At 41.9% G+C, this 21010-nt stretch overlaps 1 protein-coding gene and 1 pseudogene across 1 annotated transcript in view; one reads left to right on the top strand and one right to left on the bottom strand.

Annotated features, from left to right (window-relative positions):
* LOC141198566 (uncharacterized) overlaps positions 1-3183 on the bottom strand; it is a 34373-nt pseudogene extending 31190 nt beyond the window's left edge.
* LOC141198611 (uncharacterized) overlaps positions 1-12023 on the top strand; it is a 174035-nt gene extending 162012 nt beyond the window's left edge. The window contains exons 6-7 of the mRNA XM_073663044.1: positions 6650-6740; positions 10006-12023. Of these exons, the coding sequence (XP_073519145.1) occupies positions 6650-6740; positions 10006-11663 (1749 nt within the window). The 3' untranslated portion in view covers positions 11664-12023. The remainder of the gene's footprint in view (positions 1-6649; positions 6741-10005) is intronic.
* Positions 12024-21010: the final 8987 nt, after the last annotated feature.

Below are 21010 nucleotides of genomic sequence, written 5' to 3'. Positions count from 1 at the left end.
ATTGTGTCACCAAAGTCATATATGACGTGGCACAGTTGATCCACATATAAATAACAAGCCAGGCATTCCTGAGTGGTCAAGTCAAGAAAATAAGTAAATAAAAAATATATGGAAGAATAATTACCTGCTGGCACCAGAGACCCTACGCGTTACGCTGCTCAGACGCAGCTTCGTCAGGGGTATGTTGTCTAAGAGCACATGTGTGTGTTATATAGTTGATCCCAAATGGTGTGACTAGTTTCAGGTGAGTGTTTGTCTCCCTATGGTGTGTAGACAGGCCTGTTCTCATCAGAATGTGTTCCACCCAGTCCACGTGGAACGCAAACGGAAATGGGTTAAACGTCATATCCGGTCCAAAGCAGAGGGCGCCAAATACAGCCCTGAAGCTATTATTGTCAAAGGTGCGTCCCACCCGTACCATACGGTGGAACGGGGGTGGAAGTAAAGTAAACGTCATATCCAGTCAGAAGGGTAAACACGCAGAGCAATGAACTATGCACGTAGTCATAATAAAGAAGAGGCTTGCGTTCCACGATGGAATGCAAAAGCCCCAGGAGCAGCGCGTCCGCTGCAGAGAATAATAGTGATCACACAAGAAAGTGCTAGCATTAAAAAAAAAAAAAAGAAGAAAGAATTGCAGTCCAAACCAGGAATACTAAGAAGTCAGTATATGATCTGAGGACAATCACCAAACATGCATAGATACAAAGATGCATCACATAACAGAATACAGACCTGGACATATAAGACTCACTAACCAGACAGACATAAAACAACAAAAAAAATCCCATTTAAAATAAAACTCTCTCCTTTCCCTCTTTCCTTTTTTCTCTTCCTTTCTTTCTCCTTTCCCTTTCCCTTCTTTTCCTTCCCTTTTCCATCCTCCCCTCTCCTTCCTTTATTAAGATAAAAGACAAGACATATAAATGCATATGAGACTGTGTGCAAGTATGTGAAAAGATGCACACAGTTAAACAATCACAAATACAAGAAATAAGCAATAAACTAATGGAACTGCACAAGTTGGCCCCATGGGAGGGAAAAAAAAAAAAAAAGGTGAATCAAAACCCCAATAGTGGGCAAGATTCCACATATAAGAACACCATGGGAGTCTGGAAAAGTCAGAACTGGAAAATACTCATTCGTGCCCCTCATAGCCACTACATCAAACATTAGGGTCCAATAAGAAACCAACCCCGGGGAACTGGGTAGAATTTAAAAAATATTGATATTAAAGCTGCTGGAATGGAATTTAAAGGAGGTGCACATGCACCCCCAAAATAAACAGAGTACTGCTTATAAGGACACCATGGAAATTTAAGCCAAGTAACCAGTAAATGAGAGATCCTCATTTATGCCCTTTGGGGCCACTGTGTCAAGTGTAAAGATCCACCTGGATTCTGTCCTCAAAAGGTCCCTAGTATGATCTGAATTGCGAGGGTTAGGCTTCATTTTTTGGAGGCCTGTAACTCGCAATTTATTAGTGCTGCTGGAATGGAATTGAAGAAAGTGCAGGGCCACCGTGGAGATGGTCCTGCCCTTTCTCAAATCCTGTTCAGCAAGATGGATATTCGAAGCGTGTTGCTGTACCCGCCTCCGAAGTTCCTGCGATGTTTGACCAACATAGACCTTGGGACAGGGACAGGTCAAAGCATAAATAACATTAGTGGACCTGCAGTTAATGTAGTCCCTCAAAGGAAATTGACGATTGTCAGTCGGGTTAGTAAAGATTTTTTCAGATGAAAAAAATGGACATGCAGAACAATTGCCGCAGGGAAAAGAGCCTTTGAGCCTATTACCACCAGAGGTATTGTACAACGGACGTAAGTAATGGTTATGAACGAGTTTGTCCCTTAAATTTGGGGCTCGTCTAGCCGTCAGCAAAGGTTTGTTTGATAATATACTGGATAGACGGTGATCCGTCTTCAGTATATTCCAATGTTTGCGGAATAGACCACCTACTTCATTCCATTGATTGTTAAACCTAGTAATAAATCTGATCTGTGTGTCTTCCATGTCAGCTCGTGGTTGCAACAGAACCTCCCGTGGTTTGGCGATGATCCTCTGATGTGCTTTAGAGATTATGGATTTCGGATAGCCCCGTTCACGAAAGCGTGTAGTTAGGTTACTGGCCTCAGTTTTGAAGTCATCCTGTGTTGTACAATTCCTCTTGGCCCTTGAAAACTGTCCCACTGGTATACTGTCTCTCAAATTTCTGGGATGAAAGCTTTGGTAATGTAGAAGACTGTTTGTAGCAGTCGATTTTCTGTATAATTTAGTAACAAGTGATCCGCCCACTATCCTGATTTCCAAATCCAGAAAATAGACTACGGAAGAAGATATACAATGGGTAAGATGGATGTTAAAGTCATTAACATTAAGTCTATCAACAAAATCAATTGCCTCCGCCTCCGTGCCCGTCCAAATAATTAAAATATCATCAATGAAGCGGAACCACTTGAAAACCCCATAATTGTATTCCCGTAAGGGATAGACGTGTGTATCCTCCCACCAACCCAGGAATAGATTGGCGAAGGCGGGCGCACACCGTGCGCCCATGGCGGTCCCAGAGGCCTGCCGATAAAACACATGATCGAATACAAAATAGTTGTGCGTGAGGATAAATTTCAAAAGATCCACAATAAAGGAGTCATGCAGACGATTACCTCCACTCGTGTTATTCAGAAAGTGCAGGACCGCTGCTATGCCGTCCTGGTGAGCTATATTGGAATACAGCGATTCAACATCAACAGTAATGAGCAGGAACTGGTCAGGTAAACTTAGGGAGTTGAGAGACTGTATTAGATGGGAAGAGTCTCTGAGATAAGAAGGAAGGCTGGTGGCAAGTGGCTGCAAGAAAAAATCTACATAAAAGCATGCATTTATGTAGATTTTTTCTTGCAGCCACTTGCCACCAGCCTTCCTTCTGGTGGCAGCCTTCCTTCTTATCTCAGAGACTCTTCCCATCTAATACAGTCTCTCAACTTCATAAGTTTACCTGACCAGTTCCTGCTCATTACTGTTGATGTTGAATCGCTGTATTCCAATATAGCTCACCAGGACGGCATAGCAGCGGTCCTGCACTTTCTGAATAACACGAGTGGAGGTAATCGTCTGCATGACTCCTTTATTGTGGATCTTTTGAAATTTATCCTCACGCACAACTATTTTGTATTCGATCATGTGTTTTATCGGCAGGCCTCTGGGACCGCCATGGGCGCACGGTGTGCGCCCGCCTTCGCCAATCTATTCCTGGGTTGGTGGGAGGATACACACGTCTATCCCTTACGGGAATACAATTATGGGGTTTTCAAGTGGTTCCGCTTCATTGATGATATTTTAATTATTTGGACGGGCACGGAGGCGGAGGCAATTGATTTTGTTGATAGACTTAATGTTAATGACTTTAACATCCATCTTACCCATTGTATATCTTCTTCCGTAGTCTATTTTCTGGATTTGGAAATCAGGATAGTGGGCGGATCACTTGTTACTAAATTATACAGAAAATCGACTGCTACAAACAGTCTTCTACATTACCAAAGCTTTCATCCCAGAAATTTGAGAGACAGTATACCAGTGGGACAGTTTTCAAGGGCCAAGAGGAATTGTACAACACAGGATGACTTCAAAACTGAGGCCAGTAACCTAACTACACGCTTTCGTGAACGGGGCTATCCGAAATCCATAATCTCTAAAGCACATCAGAGGATCATCGCCAAACCACGGGAGGTTCTGTTGCAACCACGAGCTGACATGGAAGACACACAGATCAGATTTATTACTAGGTTTAACAATCAATGGAATGAAGTAGGTGGTCTATTCCGCAAACATTGGAATATACTGAAGACGGATCACCGTCTATCCAGTATATTATCAAACAAACCTTTGCTGACGGCTAGACGAGCCCCAAATTTAAGGGACAAACTCGTTCATAACCATTACTTACGTCCGTTGTACAATACCTCTGGTGGTAATAGGCTCAAAGGCTCTTTTCCCTGCGGCAATTGTTCTGCATGTCCATTTTTTTCATCTGAAAAAATCTTTACTAACCCGACTGACAATCGTCAATTTCCTTTGAGGGACTACATTAACTGCAGGTCCAATAATGTTATTTATGCTTTGACCTGTCCCTGTCCCAAGGTCTATGTTGGTCAAACATCGCAGGAACTTCGGAGGCGGGTACAGCAACACGCTTCGAATATCCATCTTACTGAACAGGATTTGAGAAAGGGCAGGACCATCTCCACGGTGGCCCTGCACTTTCTTCAATTCCATTCCAGCAGCACTAATAAATTGCGAGTTACAGGCCTCCAAAAAATGAAGCCTAACCCTCGCAATTCAGATCATACTAGGGACCTTTTGAGGACAGAATCCAGGTGGATCTTTACACTTGACACAGTGGCCCCAAAGGGCATAAATGAGGATCTCTCATTTACTGGTTACTTGGCTTAAATTTCCATGGTGTCCTTATAAGCAGTACTCTGTTTATTTTGGGGGTGCATGTGCACCTCCTTTAAATTCCATTCCAGCGGCTTTAATATCAATATTTTTTAAATTCTACCCAGTTCCCCGGGGTTGGTTTCTTATTGGACCCTAATGTTTGATGTAGTGGCTATGAGGGGCACGAATGAGTATTTTCCAGTTCTGACTTTTCCAGACTCCCATGGTGTTCTTATATGTGGAATCTTGCCCACTATTGGGGTTTTGATTCACCTTTTTTTTTTTCCCTCCCATGGGGCCAACTTGTGCAGTTCCATTAGTTTATTGCTTATTTCTTGTATTTGTGATTGTTTAACTGTGTGCATCTTTTCACATACTTGCACACAGTCTCATATGCATTTATATGTCTTGTCTTTTATCTTAATAAAGGAAGGAGAGGGGAGGATGGAAAGGGGAAGGAAAAGAAGGGAAAGGGAAAGGAGAAAGAAAGGAAGAGAAAAAAGGAAAGAGGGAAAGGAGAGAGTTTTATTTTAAAAAGAATTTTTTTGTTGTTTTATGTCTGTCTGGTTAGTGAGTCTTATATGTCCAGGTCTGTATTCTGTTATGTGATGCATCTTTGTATCTATGCATGTTTGGTGATTGTCCTCAGATCATATACTGACTTCTTAGTATTCCTGGTTTGGACTGCAATTCTTTCTTTTTTTTTTTTTTAATGCTAGCACTTTCTTGTGTGATCACTATTATTCTCTGCAGCGGACGCGCTGCTCCTGGGGTTTTTGCGTTCCATCGTGGAACGCAAGCCTCTTCTTTATTATGACTACGTGCATAGTTCATTGCTCTGCGTGTTTACCCTTCTGACTGGATATGACGTTTACTTTACTTCCACCCCCGTTCCACCGTATGGTACGGGTGGGACGCACCTTTGACAATAATAGCTTCAGGGCTGTATTTGGCGCCCTCTGCTTTGGACCGGATATGACGTTTAACCCATTTCCGTTTGCGTTCCACGTGGACTGGGTGGAACACATTCTGATGAGAACAGGCCTGTCTACACACCATAGGGAGACAAACACTCACCTGAAACTAGTCACACCATTTGGGATCAACTATATAACACACACATGTGCTCTTAGACAACATACCCCTGACGAAGCTGCGTCTGAGCAGCGTAACGCGTAGGGTCTCTGGTGCCAGCAGGTAATTATTCTTCCATATATTTTTTATTTACTTATTTTCTTGACTTGACCACTCAGGAATGCCTGGCTTGTTATTTATATGTGGATCAACTGTGCCACGTCATATACGACTTTGGTGACACAATCTGGCCAATACCTCTATCTGGCCCCCATTGCCAATAGACCATCTCTCCTACTCATTCCTTGATTCACTTATATTATTTAGGGGGGTTTGCTTTGTCATAAACACATATTTTGACTGGTTGTGCTGTGCTATTTATACCAGGTTTGCTTAGTAGGTCTACATTAATCGAATGTTATATAAGTGATGTAAAATATACCTGTGGCACATAACATAGTGGGGTTTATTGCTATTTTTATGCATATTATCATGAATTCCCCCATATGAAGATTGCACATGTTTTTGTCTGTTTTAAATGCTTTTAAAAAATTTTTTTCTTTTGTTGTCTAAATGTAATCATGTAATAAAGATTTTTTTCACTTTTCCAACATTGGGTGTGCATGGTTATATATCCTGAGTCTTTTTCTTCCGAATAATTTTGTGTCTTTACATCAGGTTACTGTAGCATCCCTTTCTATTTGTGATTATTATTCCCCAGCAGTGCCCACTTTTTCTTTTTGTGTACTTGTATTTCTAGACAGGAATAAATTCACACGGCCTATAATTATCTGTATGTAAAGAATGAATTCAGTCCCTGTATGTGTTTCCTCCAGATCTATCCAGTAAGAGGACAACACCAGAGAGATGTCCCCGTCCTCTTCTTCCACAGGACTGTAAACAAGAAGACCCCAATGTTCCTCAGGATCATCAGGTAGATGGAGAGAAGATGTCATGAGATCTCCCCTATGATGTGTAGACGGCTGTGAAGGTCTTGTGCTCAGTCTTGTTTTATCCACCAGTATTATGTGTTTTTTACTTGTGTAATGAGAACGGTGGAGATGGCAGGATTAGAGCTGATCATAGATGTGACTTCTCCATCTGTCTTTGACTTTTATAATATTTGTTTCAGGGTGAAGATCTGACCCATATTAATACTACAGAGACATATGTGAGGGGTGATGAGCGGTGTAAAGAGGAGATTCCTACATATGACTACCCAGGTGAGTAGTAACCACTAGATACAGAGAAATTAAAGATTCTTCTCAGTCACCGGCTGTGGCTGCTTTATCAGTGGTGTAGTCCGGTTGTGTTACAATTGTGTGATCACCATTTTACCTCTAGACCACAAGATTTTCCTCCATCCAAAAATGTTCACATTACTTTGTGTAATTGTGAAAGACCTTTTCTGTAGAACTTACAACCTGGAGGATCCACCTAACCCCTGGGATTAGAAGCCTCTGTCCATTACCTGCTCAGATCTGTAAACTACAAAGCCAAATGACAGCGTACGTAGAATGTGCTGACAAGTGAGAAAATCACTTGAAGAGAAAGTGGAGGGTGATGATGGTGTTGGCTTCCTAGAACCCTGATATCTTATTGGATGAATCTACCTTCTCTCCCTTCTGTGCTGCTGAATGTGCTCATATGGTCCCTACAAGACCAGGTCCCGTCTTTCTGGCCAAACTTCACTTTTTTGATCGATAACATTAAATGTGCAGTGAGGCCAAGTGTGAATTTCTGTACAATAACAACAGAGTTTCCCTTTATCCTGACTTTTCAATTTCTTTTAAAATTGACTAACTTCAAACAGGATTGTGATAAACTATACAGAAAACATTACACCTGTGCCATGCTATATCTCTAAGCTGTGCGTGGCTGATGGCTGTAATATACATTTATTCACACCTGCAGGAGATGTGTTGGCATGACTCGAGCCCTGGTTTCATGGATTCACTCAACGCCATAAATTACATTATTTTTCAATCCTAAGGAATTCAGATTACTGCACAATCTCTCCTGAAATGTGGGCGCTAATAGTTTCTCTACTCTTCTGCTCAGGAGTCATAGTAGCTCCAATGGTCCACCATAAATGAGTGCAACTCCAGTTTAGTGTTGGAGCTCTCCCCTTATATATATGTTGTTGGGAATGTAACATATCTTTTATTCTGTCTTTTTTTTTCCAGTTTCATTTTGTATGATAGCTTTATTGTGGTGGGATCGGCCGGCCTCACTTATGTGAGTCTGTAACTCCCTGGTAGTCTTTAAAAGAAGGTCTCCATTACGTCTTCCCAATGCTCGAGGTCTAAATTTAAGACACCTCAGCTCTGCACTATTATAAAAAAGTTCACTTTAAATGTCTAATATTTCTTCTTGACACTCATCTGATAGAAAATATTGTCCCTTACGATAGTTTAGATTGCCAAGAGCCACCGAGCCCCATACTGTAATTACCCCAGAGAGGTTTCACCACTAGTTACTCATTTATTACTGATGAAGACTGTTGAGTTTGATAATTTCAGTAGATGTGTTATTGTGTATAGTCACAGTTTTTGACTTCAGTAATCCTCTGCTTTAACCCCTTCCTGCAGCCAGTTTTCTGTTCCTATCTGGCCCCATTTTTCAAATCTGACGTGTGTCACTTTATGTGGTGATAACTTTGGAATTCTTCACAAAGGATAATAGGAAACAAATGGACCTTACAAATTATTTTCCAACTTCTCTTGAGTCCGAAAATACCCTATATATGGTTGTACACTACTGTCTGGGCACATGGCAGGTTAAGAAGAGAAGGAGCGACATTTAGCTATTTGAATGCAGATCTTGCTGGAATAGTTTGCAGACACAATGTATTGGGGGCACTGTTCATGGTCACCTGGCAGCTCAAAAGATGGTCACCATGAACAGTTTGGCGCTATATACTCCAGATCCCAGGGACTGCCTTGCTCATCACCCTTTAACGTCAAGAAGAATAGTCAGGTATTCGGGTCAGAACTAGGAGGGCAGAGAAAATAACAAATCAGAAGACACAAGAGTAGTCAGTAAACGGGCCGGGGTCACAATAGGAAACAAATACACAAGCCGGGAGCTGAGTACAGAGGACTGAACCAGAGGAGAACAAGGCTGTATCTGGCAGCTTCCAGCAATATGCTTCCAGCTTTAGTAGGGTGCGGTGCTTTCTAAATGGCTGAAGCAGGGAGCAGATTACTCTAGCTGGACAGCACACACACCCATACTGCCAGACTGGATGGTACTACTGGTCCCAACAACCCTAATCTTAGTGGCTGGACAGAGCCTGCACCGCCCAGAGCTTCTGGTTCTGACGTCTCTTCCATCACAAGTGCCGCCTGCAGAATTAATAAGGAGACGCCTGGTGACAAAAGCAGACGTCACACAAGTCGAAGCAGGAGGAGAAGTAAATGCCCCAGAGGAGATGGGACGCACCATTTGCAGAAATCCTAATATAACAAAATGGCAGAAAATCAGAGCAGTAGAAATCCCCATAAAGTGACTCCATGTTGGAAATTCTAATCCTCAGTGAATTAATCTATAGGAGTAGTGACTATTTTGATTCCACAGTCACTTTCCAGAAATTAGCACTCGGTGGATGTTGGAGAGTGAAAATTGCAAATATATCATTTTATTACCCAACACATAGTGCCCAGATTGTGCTCCAGGAGACACACACCGTAAATTAAGTGTGTTCTTCTCACTATAGTAATGCCAAATACATGGAGGCTAAATGTGGCTTGGGGGCACTGCAAGGATCAGAACGAGGGGGAGATTTGACTTTGGGAGAGTGGATATTGCTGGATTGGTTTATGGAAGCCATGTTGCTTTTCAAAAACCTTTGAGCCACTAATAATGTGGAAACTTACGTTTTTCCATTGACAGATGATGGACCTGAGTGGGGACTTGTTTTTTGTGGGATGAGTAGAAGTTTTCATTGGTATTATTTTTGCCTACATAACATTTTTTGATGGCTTCTTATTCCATATTTTGGAGGCAGAATGAACAAACAGTTGGACACCACGCTCTACTGGTTCCTCCTATGAGGTTTTCTATTAGACTGTGAACTGTCATTCTGTCAATAACTTGCCATTTCTACAGACATTTTAAGTACAATTAACACAAGAATCTCATAGAAAAAGAAATAAAGATTGCGTACCACATCTAAATCAATCTCAACAAACACATCCCTGGGCTACATGCTAATCCAGGGAAATGAAGAGATATAAGCTCAAGTTTAAAAATCAATTTTATTAGACACAAATCTAAAAAATAACAGGAATATTTAAAATATTCCTCTATTTTTTAGATTTGTGTCTAATAAAATTGATTTTTAAACTTGAGCATATATCCCTTCATTTCCCTGGATTAGCATGTAGCCCAGGGATGTGCTTGTTTAGACATTTTAAGTAGAAATGTTCAAAAATATAAATTTCAATGATATTTTATTCAAAATTAATAATTTTTTTTTCTTGGCAGATGACTGTACCAGAAGATCAGATGGACAGGAGATTTTTAAATCTGATGCTCTTGAGATCCCACATGATGCAATTGAAGTGAATGCCATTACTCCAGATATACCATCATCCCTTCACAGCAAAGATCTATCATCTGATCCTATGAAACAGGTCCTATCTTCTGATTCATTACCAACTACTAAGGAAAATCAAAATAAAATAAGCATTAAAAAACGAACTGCTCCTAAAGCAAAGAAATCATTTTCACGTTCAGAAAATGGAAATAGTTTTACCCTCGAGAAGTCTATTCTTAAACATCAAAAATTACACACAGCGGACAATAGATTTTGTTACAAATGTGGAAAATGTTTTAACCAGAAATCAGTTTTTGTTGTTCACCAGAAAACCCACACAGGGGAGAAGCCTTTTTCATGTTCAGAATGTGAGAAATGTTTTAACCATAAAGCGCATCTTGATATCCACCAGAGAACTCACACAGGGGAGAAGCCTTTTTCATGTTCAGAATGTGGGAAATGTTTTATCCAGAAAGCGCATCTTGATAACCACCAGAGAACCCACACAGGGGAGAAGCTCTTTTCCTGTTCAGAATGTGGGAAATGTTTTAACAATAAATATGTTTTGGTTAACCACCAGAGAATCCACTCAGGGAAGAAGCCTTTTTCATGTTCAGAATGTGGGAAATGTTTTAATCATAAAGCGCATCTTGATATCCACCAGAGAACTCACACAGGGGAGAAGCCTTTTTCATGTTCAGAATGTGGGAAATGTTTTATACAGAAAGCGCAACTTGATAACCACCAGAGAACCCACACAGGGGAGAAGCTCTTTTCCTGTTCAGAATGTGGGAAATGTTTTAACAATAAATATGTTTTGGTTAACCACCAGAGAATCCACTCAGGGAAGAAGCCTTTTTCATGTTCAGAATGTGAGAAATGTTTTAACCGGAAAGCGCATCTTGATAGCCACCAGAGAACCCACACAGGGGAGAAGCCTTTTTCTTGTTCAGACTGTGGGACATGTTTTAACCGGAATGCGTATCTTAATAAGCACCAGAGAACCCACATAGGGGAGAAGCCTTTTTCATGTTCAGAATGTGGGAAATGTTTTAACTGGAAAGCGAATCTTGTTAGACACCAGAACAGTCACACAAGGGAGAAGCCTTTTTCCTGTTCAGAATGTGGGAAATGTTTTAACCAGAAATCAGGTTTGATTAGGCACCAGAGAACCCACACAGGGGAGAAGCCCTTTTCCTGTTTAGAATGTGGGAAATGTTTTAATCGTAAAATGATTCTTGATAGACATAAGAGAACTCACACAGGGGAAAAGCCTTTTTCTTGTTCAGAATGTGGGAAATGTTTTAACCGGAAAGAGCATCTTGATAACCACCAGAGAACCCACACAGGGGAGAAGCCTTTTTCATGTTCAGAATGTGGGAAATGTTTTAACCATAAATCACATCTTGATAGTCACAAGAGAACCCACACAGGGGAGAAGCCTTTTTCATGTTCAGAATGTGGGAAATGTTTTAACCAGAAATCGGCTTTGGTTAAGCACCAGAGAACTCACACAGGGGAGAAGCCTTTTTCATGTTCAGAATGTGGGAAATGTTTTAACCAGAAATCAGCTTTGGTTAAGCACCAGAGAACTCACACAGGATAGAAGCCTTTTTTCTAATCTTTTTTTTTTTAATCCAATAAATTTTTATTGAGATTTTTTTACAAAACAAGAAACCAGTACATACTGTTAAGCGTCGGTATGTTGTTGGAGTTGAAATGGTTTCAGAAGCTTCTGTGGTCTCCCATTTTGGTCCAGCCAGGGCTGATGCTGCTCAGCATCATCATCAGCCCCAACGCTTGTCTGGTCCACGAGATGTGCAGATTGTCTCCTGGGTATTTGTGCCTAGCAATGTTAAGCATAGGTTGCAGAGGGAGATAGGGCTTTTGGAGTCTAAGTCCAGGATTCGCCGCACTGAGCACGCCCATGACCTGGCGGATCGTGATTGGTGGTTTGGCACCCACCTGACCCGGTGACCTGACACCGCCTGATTGGTCCACGGGTAGCGTCACCAATGGCGCATCGGTGGGCAGGGTTTAGTCTTTAAATGGCCCGCCCATAAACATGGCGGCGTGCTCTGATCATTTGAGCAAGTGATGCTGTGGTGTGGACAACTGTGTTCCACGTGCTCCCTAGCTGTTCACTCCGGAACCTGCTGATGCCAGAGTTCGCTCGGCTGATCAGCACAGGTCGCTTAGGCAGGCTTAGATGTGCATAGGCAGGTAGCTTCGTCTTGCACCCTGGCTCAGCCAAAGGGGTCACCTATCACCCCGAGCAGCCTGCAGACGTCCTGTCCACAGCTATCGCCTGTCAGCCACGTGGAGTTTTACCCTTCAGTCCAAGAGCACGCCGGCTGGAGGAACGTGTACCCGTTGGCGTAGTCACACACGCATCCTAGTGCCGCCACTGTAGTCCCTGTGCTGTAACAGGACTACAGATAGTTTTTTTCTGCCTATCTCTCGTGCAGCTAACGGAGATAGTGCGAATTGCTATACCCGTTCCAGTGTGCAGAAACACGGAGGGGTTTTACATTTAAGTTGGTTGCTTCCCTTTCCACCCGGAAAGTGTTCGGCAGCAGTCCACCAGGCTGCATCGCGAACCCCAGGGTCGGTTGCGTTCCATTATATTAAAGTCTGCAACCGCCCTCCTAACACATACAATAAAAAAATAACATACCATAGGGATGACATACATGCATCTCTCCAATATATCCTTTCAGCTTGCCCATTACCGTCTGATAACTTGCAATTACTATATCTTACTTCTAGCTGGAGAAGGAAATATTCTTAAATATTTATCAAGAAGGACTCAGTAAATATCAGAAATACGACCCATACTATTTCCCTTCTCTAATACCAACTTAACAAAAGTATTATTTTCTGCCCAAAAGGGAGTCCATCTTGATTGTGCATTAAATGAATGCCGAAACTGTAAAGATTTATAGAATTGTTTGTCATCCCAAATTCCCCCTTTAATTGATCAAAGCACTTAAGTATCCCTTTAGATAATATGTTTTATATCGTATATATTCCTTTATCCACCCAACTCCGAAATCCCTCTAATTTATAGAACTCAGCATATTTATTATTAAACCATATAGGTGTAGATTCATTGCAGTCTCCTATTTCCATTATATCTTTACTCCTATCCCAGACCTTGTAGAGTAGAGCAAGTGTAGGGTATATTGATTTCTTGTGTACGAGGTCATTCAGTTCCACTATATGAATAGGAATATTCCACGGTGTTCCTGAAGTAATTAACCCCTTAATACTATTTGGGTTTGCAGCGCTATGCCACCCACCCAAATGTTGCAATTCCGCTGCCATATAATGCAATGGGGAAAAAAGTATTTAGTCGGCCACCAATTGTGCAAGTTCTCCCACTTAAAAAGATGAGAGAGACCTGTAAGTGACATCATAGGTCGACCTCAACTATGAGAGACAAAATGGGAAAACAAATCCTGAAAATCACATTGTCTGAGATGGGAAGAAATTTTTTTTTAAATTTTGGTGGAAAATAAGTATTTGGTCAATTACAAAAGTTCATCTCAATACTTTGTTATATATCCTTTGTTAGCAATGACAGAGGTCAAACTTTTTCTGTAAGTCTTCACAAGGTTGTCACACACTGTAGCTGGTATGTTGGCCCATTCCTCCATGCAGATCTCCTCTAGAACAGTGATGTTTAAGGGCTGTCGCTGGGCAACATGGTCTTTCAACTCCCTCCAAAGGTTTTCTATAGTGTTTAGATCTGGAGACACTAGGCCACTCCAGGACCTTGAAATGCTTCTTACGAAGCCACTCCTTCATTGCCCTGGCGGTGTGCTTGGGATCATTGTCATGCTGAAAGACCCAGCCGCATTTCATCTTCAATGCCCTTGCTGATGGAAGGAGGTTTGCACTCAAAATCTCATGATACATGACCCCATTCATTCTTTCATGTACACGGATCAGTCGTCCTGGTCCCTTGGCAGAGAAACAGCCCAAAAGCATGATGTTGCCACCCCCATGCTTCACAGTAGGTATGGTGTTCTTTGGATGCAACTCAGCATTCTTTCTCCTCCAAACACGCCGAGTTGTGTTTCTACCAAACAGTTCTACTTTGGTTTCATCTGACCATATGACATTCTCCCAATACTCTTCTGGATCATCCAAATGCTCTTTAGAAAACTGCAGACAGGCATGGACATGTAATAGCTTAAGCAGGGGGACACGTCTGGCACTGCAGGATCTGAGTCCCTGGCGGCGTAGTGTGTTACTTATGGTAGCCTGTGTACCATTGGTCCCAGCTCTCTACAGGTCATTCACTAAGTCCCTCTTTGTGGTTCTTGGATTTTTACTCACCGTTCTTGAGATCATTTTGACCCCACGGGGTGAGATCTTGTGTGGAGCCCCAGATCAAGGGAGATTATCAGTGGTCGTGTATGTCTTCCATTTTCTAATGATTGCTCCCACAGTTGATTTCTTCACACCAAGCTGCTTGTCTATTGCAGATTCAGTCTTCCCAGCCTGGTGCAGGGCTACAATTTTGTTTCTGGTGTACTTCGACAGCTCTTTGGTCTTCACCATAGTGGAGTTTGGAGTGTGACTGTTTGAAGTTGCGGACAGGTGTCTTTTATACTGATAACAAGTTCAAACAGGTACCAGTACTACAGGTAATGAGTATAGGACAGCGGAGCCCCTTAAAGAAGAAGTTACAGATCTGTGAGAGCCAGAAATCTTTCTTTCCAAATCAGACAATGTGATTTTCAGGGTTTGTTTTCTCATTTTGTCTCCCATAGTTGAGGTCGACCTATGTTGTCAATTACACGCCTCTCTCATCTTTTTAAGTGGGAGAACTTGCACAATTGGTGGCTGTCTAAATACTTTTTTTTCTTATTTTTTCTAATATGCTCGAATTAGAGATATCATCAAATGGTAGAATAACCGACTTATCCCAATTAATGGACAGGCCTGACCATTCACCAAACTCGCCAATAATGTTCAGAATAGGATCAATAGACTTCTGGATATATTGTACATATAGAACTGTTTGTGTATTATACAATCACTGTATTTTATGTAGTGTGGTCTCCCGCTTCTGAGGTGCCACCACGTAACCAATTGCTTGTGAAATAAAGGTTTTTGACCAAACTCATGTTTGGTGTTTCTGATTATTCCCAAATGGTCTGCCATTCATATCCTAGCATAGATATGTCACCATCTTATTGGTACTAGACAATTGTCTGATACGTAGATACTTTCCTTTGGTTTGATATATATTATTTGCTTTGTTCAATTTTTATTTTTGTTGTGTTAACCCATTTACCCCCGAACGTGGTTTGCACGTTAATGACCAGGCCAATTTTTACAATTCTGACCACTGTCACTTTATGATGTAATAACGTTGGAACGCTTCAACGGATCTCACTGATTCTGAGATTATTTTTTGTCACATATTGTACTTCATGATAGTGTTAAAATTTCTTCGATGTGACTTGGCGTTACTTTGTGATCAGAAATTTTGGCAAAATTTGAATTTTCATGCCCTTAAATCAGAGATATGTCACATAAAATAGTTAATAAATAACATTTCCGACATGTCTGCTTTATACCAGCACCATTTTGAACCAATTTTTTTTTTGTTAAGTTATAATGGTTAAAAGTTAAAAGCGATTTCTAATTTTTTCAACATAATTTAAAAAACCCTTTTTTTAGGGACCACATCACATTTGAAGTAACTTTGAGGAGCCTTTATGACAGAAAATGCCCAGAAGTGACACCTTTAAGGTGGTTCACAGGAAGTTTAGGAATGTGGAAGAAAACAATGAACATTTAACTTTTTTTCACAAGAATGTTACTTTAGAAACAATTTTTTTTTATTTTTGCAAGGGTAACAGGAAAAAATGTACCACAAAATTTGTAGTGCAATTTCTCATGAGCACGCCAATACCCCATATGCGGGGGAAAAACACTGTTTGGGCATATGGCAGGGCTCGGAAGGGAAAGAGCGCCATTTGACTTTTTGAATGTAAAATTTGTTTGAATAATTAGCGGACGCCATGTCACGTTCTGGGAGCCCCTGCTGTGCCTAAACAGTGAAAACTCCCCATAAGTGACACCATTTTGGAAACTAGACCCCTCAGGGAACTTATCTAGATGTGTGGTGACCTTGAACCCCCAGGTGCTTCACAGAAGTTTATAACATTGAGCCATAAAAATAAAATTTTCACATTTTTCCCACAAAAATGTTTTCCAGCCCCCAATTTTACATTTTCATAAAGGTAACAGGAGAAATTGCACAACAAATGGTATTGTGCAATTTCTCATACGATACCCCATATGTGGGGCAAAACCTCGGATTGAGCGCATGGAAGGGAAGGAGCACCATTTGACTTTCTGAATGTAAAATTTGCTTGAATAATTAGCTGATGCAATGTTGTGTTTGGGAAACCCCTGATGTGCCTAAACAGTGGAAACCGCCCCATTTTGGAAACTAGACCCATCAAGGGACTTATCTAGATGTGTGGTGAGCACCCTGAACCCCCAGGTGCTTCACAGAAGTTTAGAACGTAGAGCTGTGAAAATAAACAAAACTTTTTCCACAAAAATGATCTTTTAGCCCCAAATTTTTTATTTTCACAAGGGTAAGAGGAGAAAATGGACTGCAAAAACTGTTGTGCAATTTCTTCTGAGTACGCCGATACCCCAAATGTGGAAAAAAAAACACTGTTTGGATGCACGGCAGGTTCAGAAAGGAAGGAGCACTGTGTGACTTTATGAACGCAAAATTGGCTGGAATCGAGAGCGGACGCCATGTCGTGTTTGGAGAGCTCCTGATGTGCCTAAACAGCGGAAACCCCCCATAAGTGACCCGATTTTGGAAACTAGACCCCTCAAGGATTTTATCAAGGGTATTGTGAACATTTTGAACCTAGACGTACGACACAGCATTTTGATATCATTAGATCATTAGGTCATCATATTGAATAAGTTGTCATTAGTCTTGAGCGCAAGTGCTTGCTAGTAGAGTTTGCATCGGGTACTCGGGTATGCACAAAGCATCGTGGGTGTTCGCGGGACATGCTCGAGTCCCCGCCCCGCATGTTTCACGGTTGTTAAAACCCCCAAAAAACATGCGGGGATTGTTCGTGTATGGCAGGCAATCCCCACGTGTTTTTTTTTTTGCTGTATAACAGCCACGAAACATGCACGGTGGAGACTTGAGTATGTCACCCGAGCACCCACGATACACGGAGCAAACCCAAGCACCCGATGCAAACTCAACACTAGTCGCCATATCCTCATCATTTTTTTCTTTACTTTTGAAAAAATCCCAACCCTAACATAACCCTAACCTTAACACAACTCTAATCCTAACTGTAACCCTAATCCTAACCCCAACCCTAACCCTAACACAACGCTAACCCTACCCCAAGGGATCTATTCACTATAAAGAGGCAGCAGAGTTACTCTGGACTCTATCTGGCCTCTGTTTAGCGGTGTCCTTTTTTTCAGAGGTTCACAAAACTGTGGCTAATGGCACTTTTATGCCCATCTAATTAAAAGACAGACACCGTGGGATCAATGGCCAGACTGCGTCCACGGTGCCTCCATCTGACTCATTACAGGGAGTCTTCCGCAGGGGGTTCCATCTGAATCATGTATTTCAGAGATTTACACAGAAACCCCGGTGTAAGCCCTCAGCACAGAATACAGGATAAATGTGAGCTGAGCCATCCTGCGATCTTTGGGAGGCAGAATGAACAAATCAGCAGCAGGTGAAGAATTGATTTTATTTATTTTTTATACCGTTCCTCATGTGGTATACCGTATTTTTCGGACTATAAGATGCACTGGACCATAAGACGCACCTAGGTTTTAGAGGAGGAAGATAAAAATGTAAGCAAAAAATGTGGTCATGATGCACTTTTAAGGGGGAGGGGGTCTTCTGCTAACACTGGTATAGGGGTAATGTCCCCCAATTCTGACAATATCCCATATTCTGATATATGTGCCCCCCCCCTTCCTTTTATACGTGGTCCCCATCCCCATCCTGGTATGCCTGGCATCCCTCCATCCTGGTATGCATGGCACCCCTCATCCCTATCCTGGTATGCATGGCACTCCTCATCCCTATACTGGTATGCATGGCACCCCTAATCCCTATCCTGGTATGCATGGCACCCCTCATCCCTATCCTGATATGCACGACACCCCTCATCCCTGTCCTAGTATGCATGGCACCCCTCATCCCTGTCCTAGTATGCATGGCACGCCTTATCCCTGTCCTGGTATGCATGGCACCCCTCATCCCTGTCCTGGTATGCATGGCACCCCTCATCTCTGTCCTGGTATACATGGCACCCCTAATCCCCATCATGCTGCACATTAAAAAAAAATAAACACTCCTACTCACCTCTCTTCTCTCCTCCAGCGCTGCATCCTGTCTGCCTGCACTGATCTCTCCATGTGAGCCGCGCATGACGTCACTGCCATGCGCGGCTCACATAGAAAGCTCAGCTGCCGGAAGACACTGCTCCCCACGCCGGAGTGTGCCGGTGTGCACGGGGAGCAGTGACTTCACTCTCCTTCATAGCGGCACACAGCGGAGCTGCGCTGCGGCTGCTGCTGGCTATCTCCTTTGCTCGCTCATTAAAGGGCATGAATATTCAAACCCTCCCCATGCCCATGGGCGTGGAGAGAGGTTGAATATTCATGCCCTTTAACAGAGGGCACAGGTGATTCCGGCAGCAGCAGGAGCCGCAGCGTGGCTACACTGTGTACCGCTATTAAGGAGCATGAATATTCAGTGCTCCCCACGTCCCATGGGGCGTGCGGAGCAGTGAATATTCATTTTCTTTAGCAGCATGGACAGTGTAGGCTGCAGCGGGCGGCTGCTGCCTCCTGTGCCCCGCTTCTCCACCGCTACCGCTCCCCCCACACCCCACATATATAAACACCACACCCCCCAACATTCGGACCATAAGACGCACCCCCCATTTTCCTCCAAAATTTGGGAGGAAAAAAGTGCGTCTTATGGTCTGAAAAATACGGTAAGTGATTAGACGACTTTATTCTTTGGGTCGGTGCGATTAGTGATACCAGATTTATATTGGGTTTTTATGTTTGGCTGCTGTCACACTAAAATACACTTATTTTTGCAAAGACTAGTTTTTGCATCGCCATATTTTTATAGCTATAATTTTTCCATATTTCGACCGACAAAGTCATGTAAAGGTTTGCTTTTTGCCGGACAATTTGAAGTTTTTATTGGTGCCATTTTCAGGCATGTGACATTGTTTAATGGCTTTTTATTCCAATTTTTGGGAGGAATAAACAAAAACCAACAGTTCAGGAAGTTTTTTTTTTATGCTGTTCCACATGTAGGGTGACACCACTGAATTTAAATTCTTAGTGATATTGGACGTTTTTTGATATCTGAATTATTTCTGTCGTTACAGAGTGTCCAAGTAAAAAATTGTTTGATTAAATCCAAAATGGATCTTAAAGGCAGAGAACAGGTCTGGCAATCTAAGGCTATAGACATTTTTAATAAAGGTAGTACATGTGGTTTTAGTGACACCTCCATCTCAAATAAAGAAACCATACATCAATACAAAAATCTATTATTCAAGAAAACCAAACTTTGGTGGACCAAAACTTCACTTGAGAATTATCTAGATCAAAAATTAATTCCTGGGAGTCTGAGAATCCAGCTTTTTCCCACTTTTGAACTTGAAGATGAAATCCTTGTTAGTAAATGGATCACAGTAGCCACTATATGCTCCATGTTGTTCATTAAGATCAAAGTGGACAAAAATACCTCCTAAGGCTAAGTGCCAACGATGCAGAAATGCTGTAGATTTTTTCCGCATCTCCCTAGCAGGAAAAACGCATGCGGATTTTACATGCCGTTTTTCCGGCCATATAGAAGCGTTTGTCAAGCGTTTTTGCATGCATTTCCGCATGCGGGTTATCAAGCGCTTTTACAAGCAATTTTAGCATCACTTGGAAAAGTGCTTCACAACTTGGTCACACTATATAAATCCATGCAATCGGCATGGATTTATATAGAGTGACCAAGTGAATAGTTAAAAAAAAGAATAAAAATGGTAAAAAATAAAAATAAACATTATACTTACCCAGGGGGGGGGATTAAGAGTAGCAAGGGCCCCGGGCAGTTTAGAAGGCGCGGGCCCCCTCCACACACCTGATTTATCACGTGACATGTCACATGATCCCCTGTGATAGATCATGTGATAGTTCACGGGAAATTAATTTGGCACAATATTAATTTTGCTTGCTTATCTGAGAGCAGCACAATATTGGGGCAGATACCCTGATTCCAGCGATGTGTCACTTTTTCAGCTGCTTGTTGTCATTTTGAGAAAATCACCGTTTTATCTGCTGCAGATCTAGCAGCTCTCTGAATGCTGCGCTCTGTATAGCCCCACCCACACCACTGATTGGCAGCTTTCTGCCCATGCTCAGTGTACACAGAAATCTACTGATCAGTGATGGGGGTGGGGTCCTACAGAACTTACTAGTCATCTAGTGATAATTACCTTCTGACAAATCAATGATTTTATCAAAACAACACTAAGCAGCCCAGTAAGTGACACATTACTGGAATCAGTGCCTCTAACCCTACATTATGCTGCTCTCAGATTAGGTGGCAAAAACCTGATGACAGATTCCCTATAAAGGAGCTGTAAACACAAAAAAGTTTGTATTAAAAAAAAATACAAGCCATTTGTGAAATTAACTTTTTTTCATTGTTAATTCACAATAGACTGTATCTTCAACACTTTTGTCAGCAGGTCTTATTACAGACTCTGAATAGGGCAGCTCTCTCCCTCTCCCTCAGCAGAAAGTCACAGCATGGTGAAAAAACGGGATCTTTTATGATTTTCTCATAATAAATAAAAAAGGACATGCAAGTCCTCCAAACTATTTTCCGTTTCTCTATAG

This window comes from Phyllobates terribilis, unplaced genomic scaffold (genome assembly GCF_046119375.1).
Source record: "Phyllobates terribilis strain yellow unplaced genomic scaffold, ASM4611937v1 Scaffold_98__1_contigs__length_5973952, whole genome shotgun sequence".
In the NCBI taxonomy this organism is placed as follows: Eukaryota; Metazoa; Chordata; class Amphibia; order Anura; family Dendrobatidae; genus Phyllobates; species Phyllobates terribilis.
This window is presented reverse-complemented; position numbering and strand designations above follow the sequence as displayed.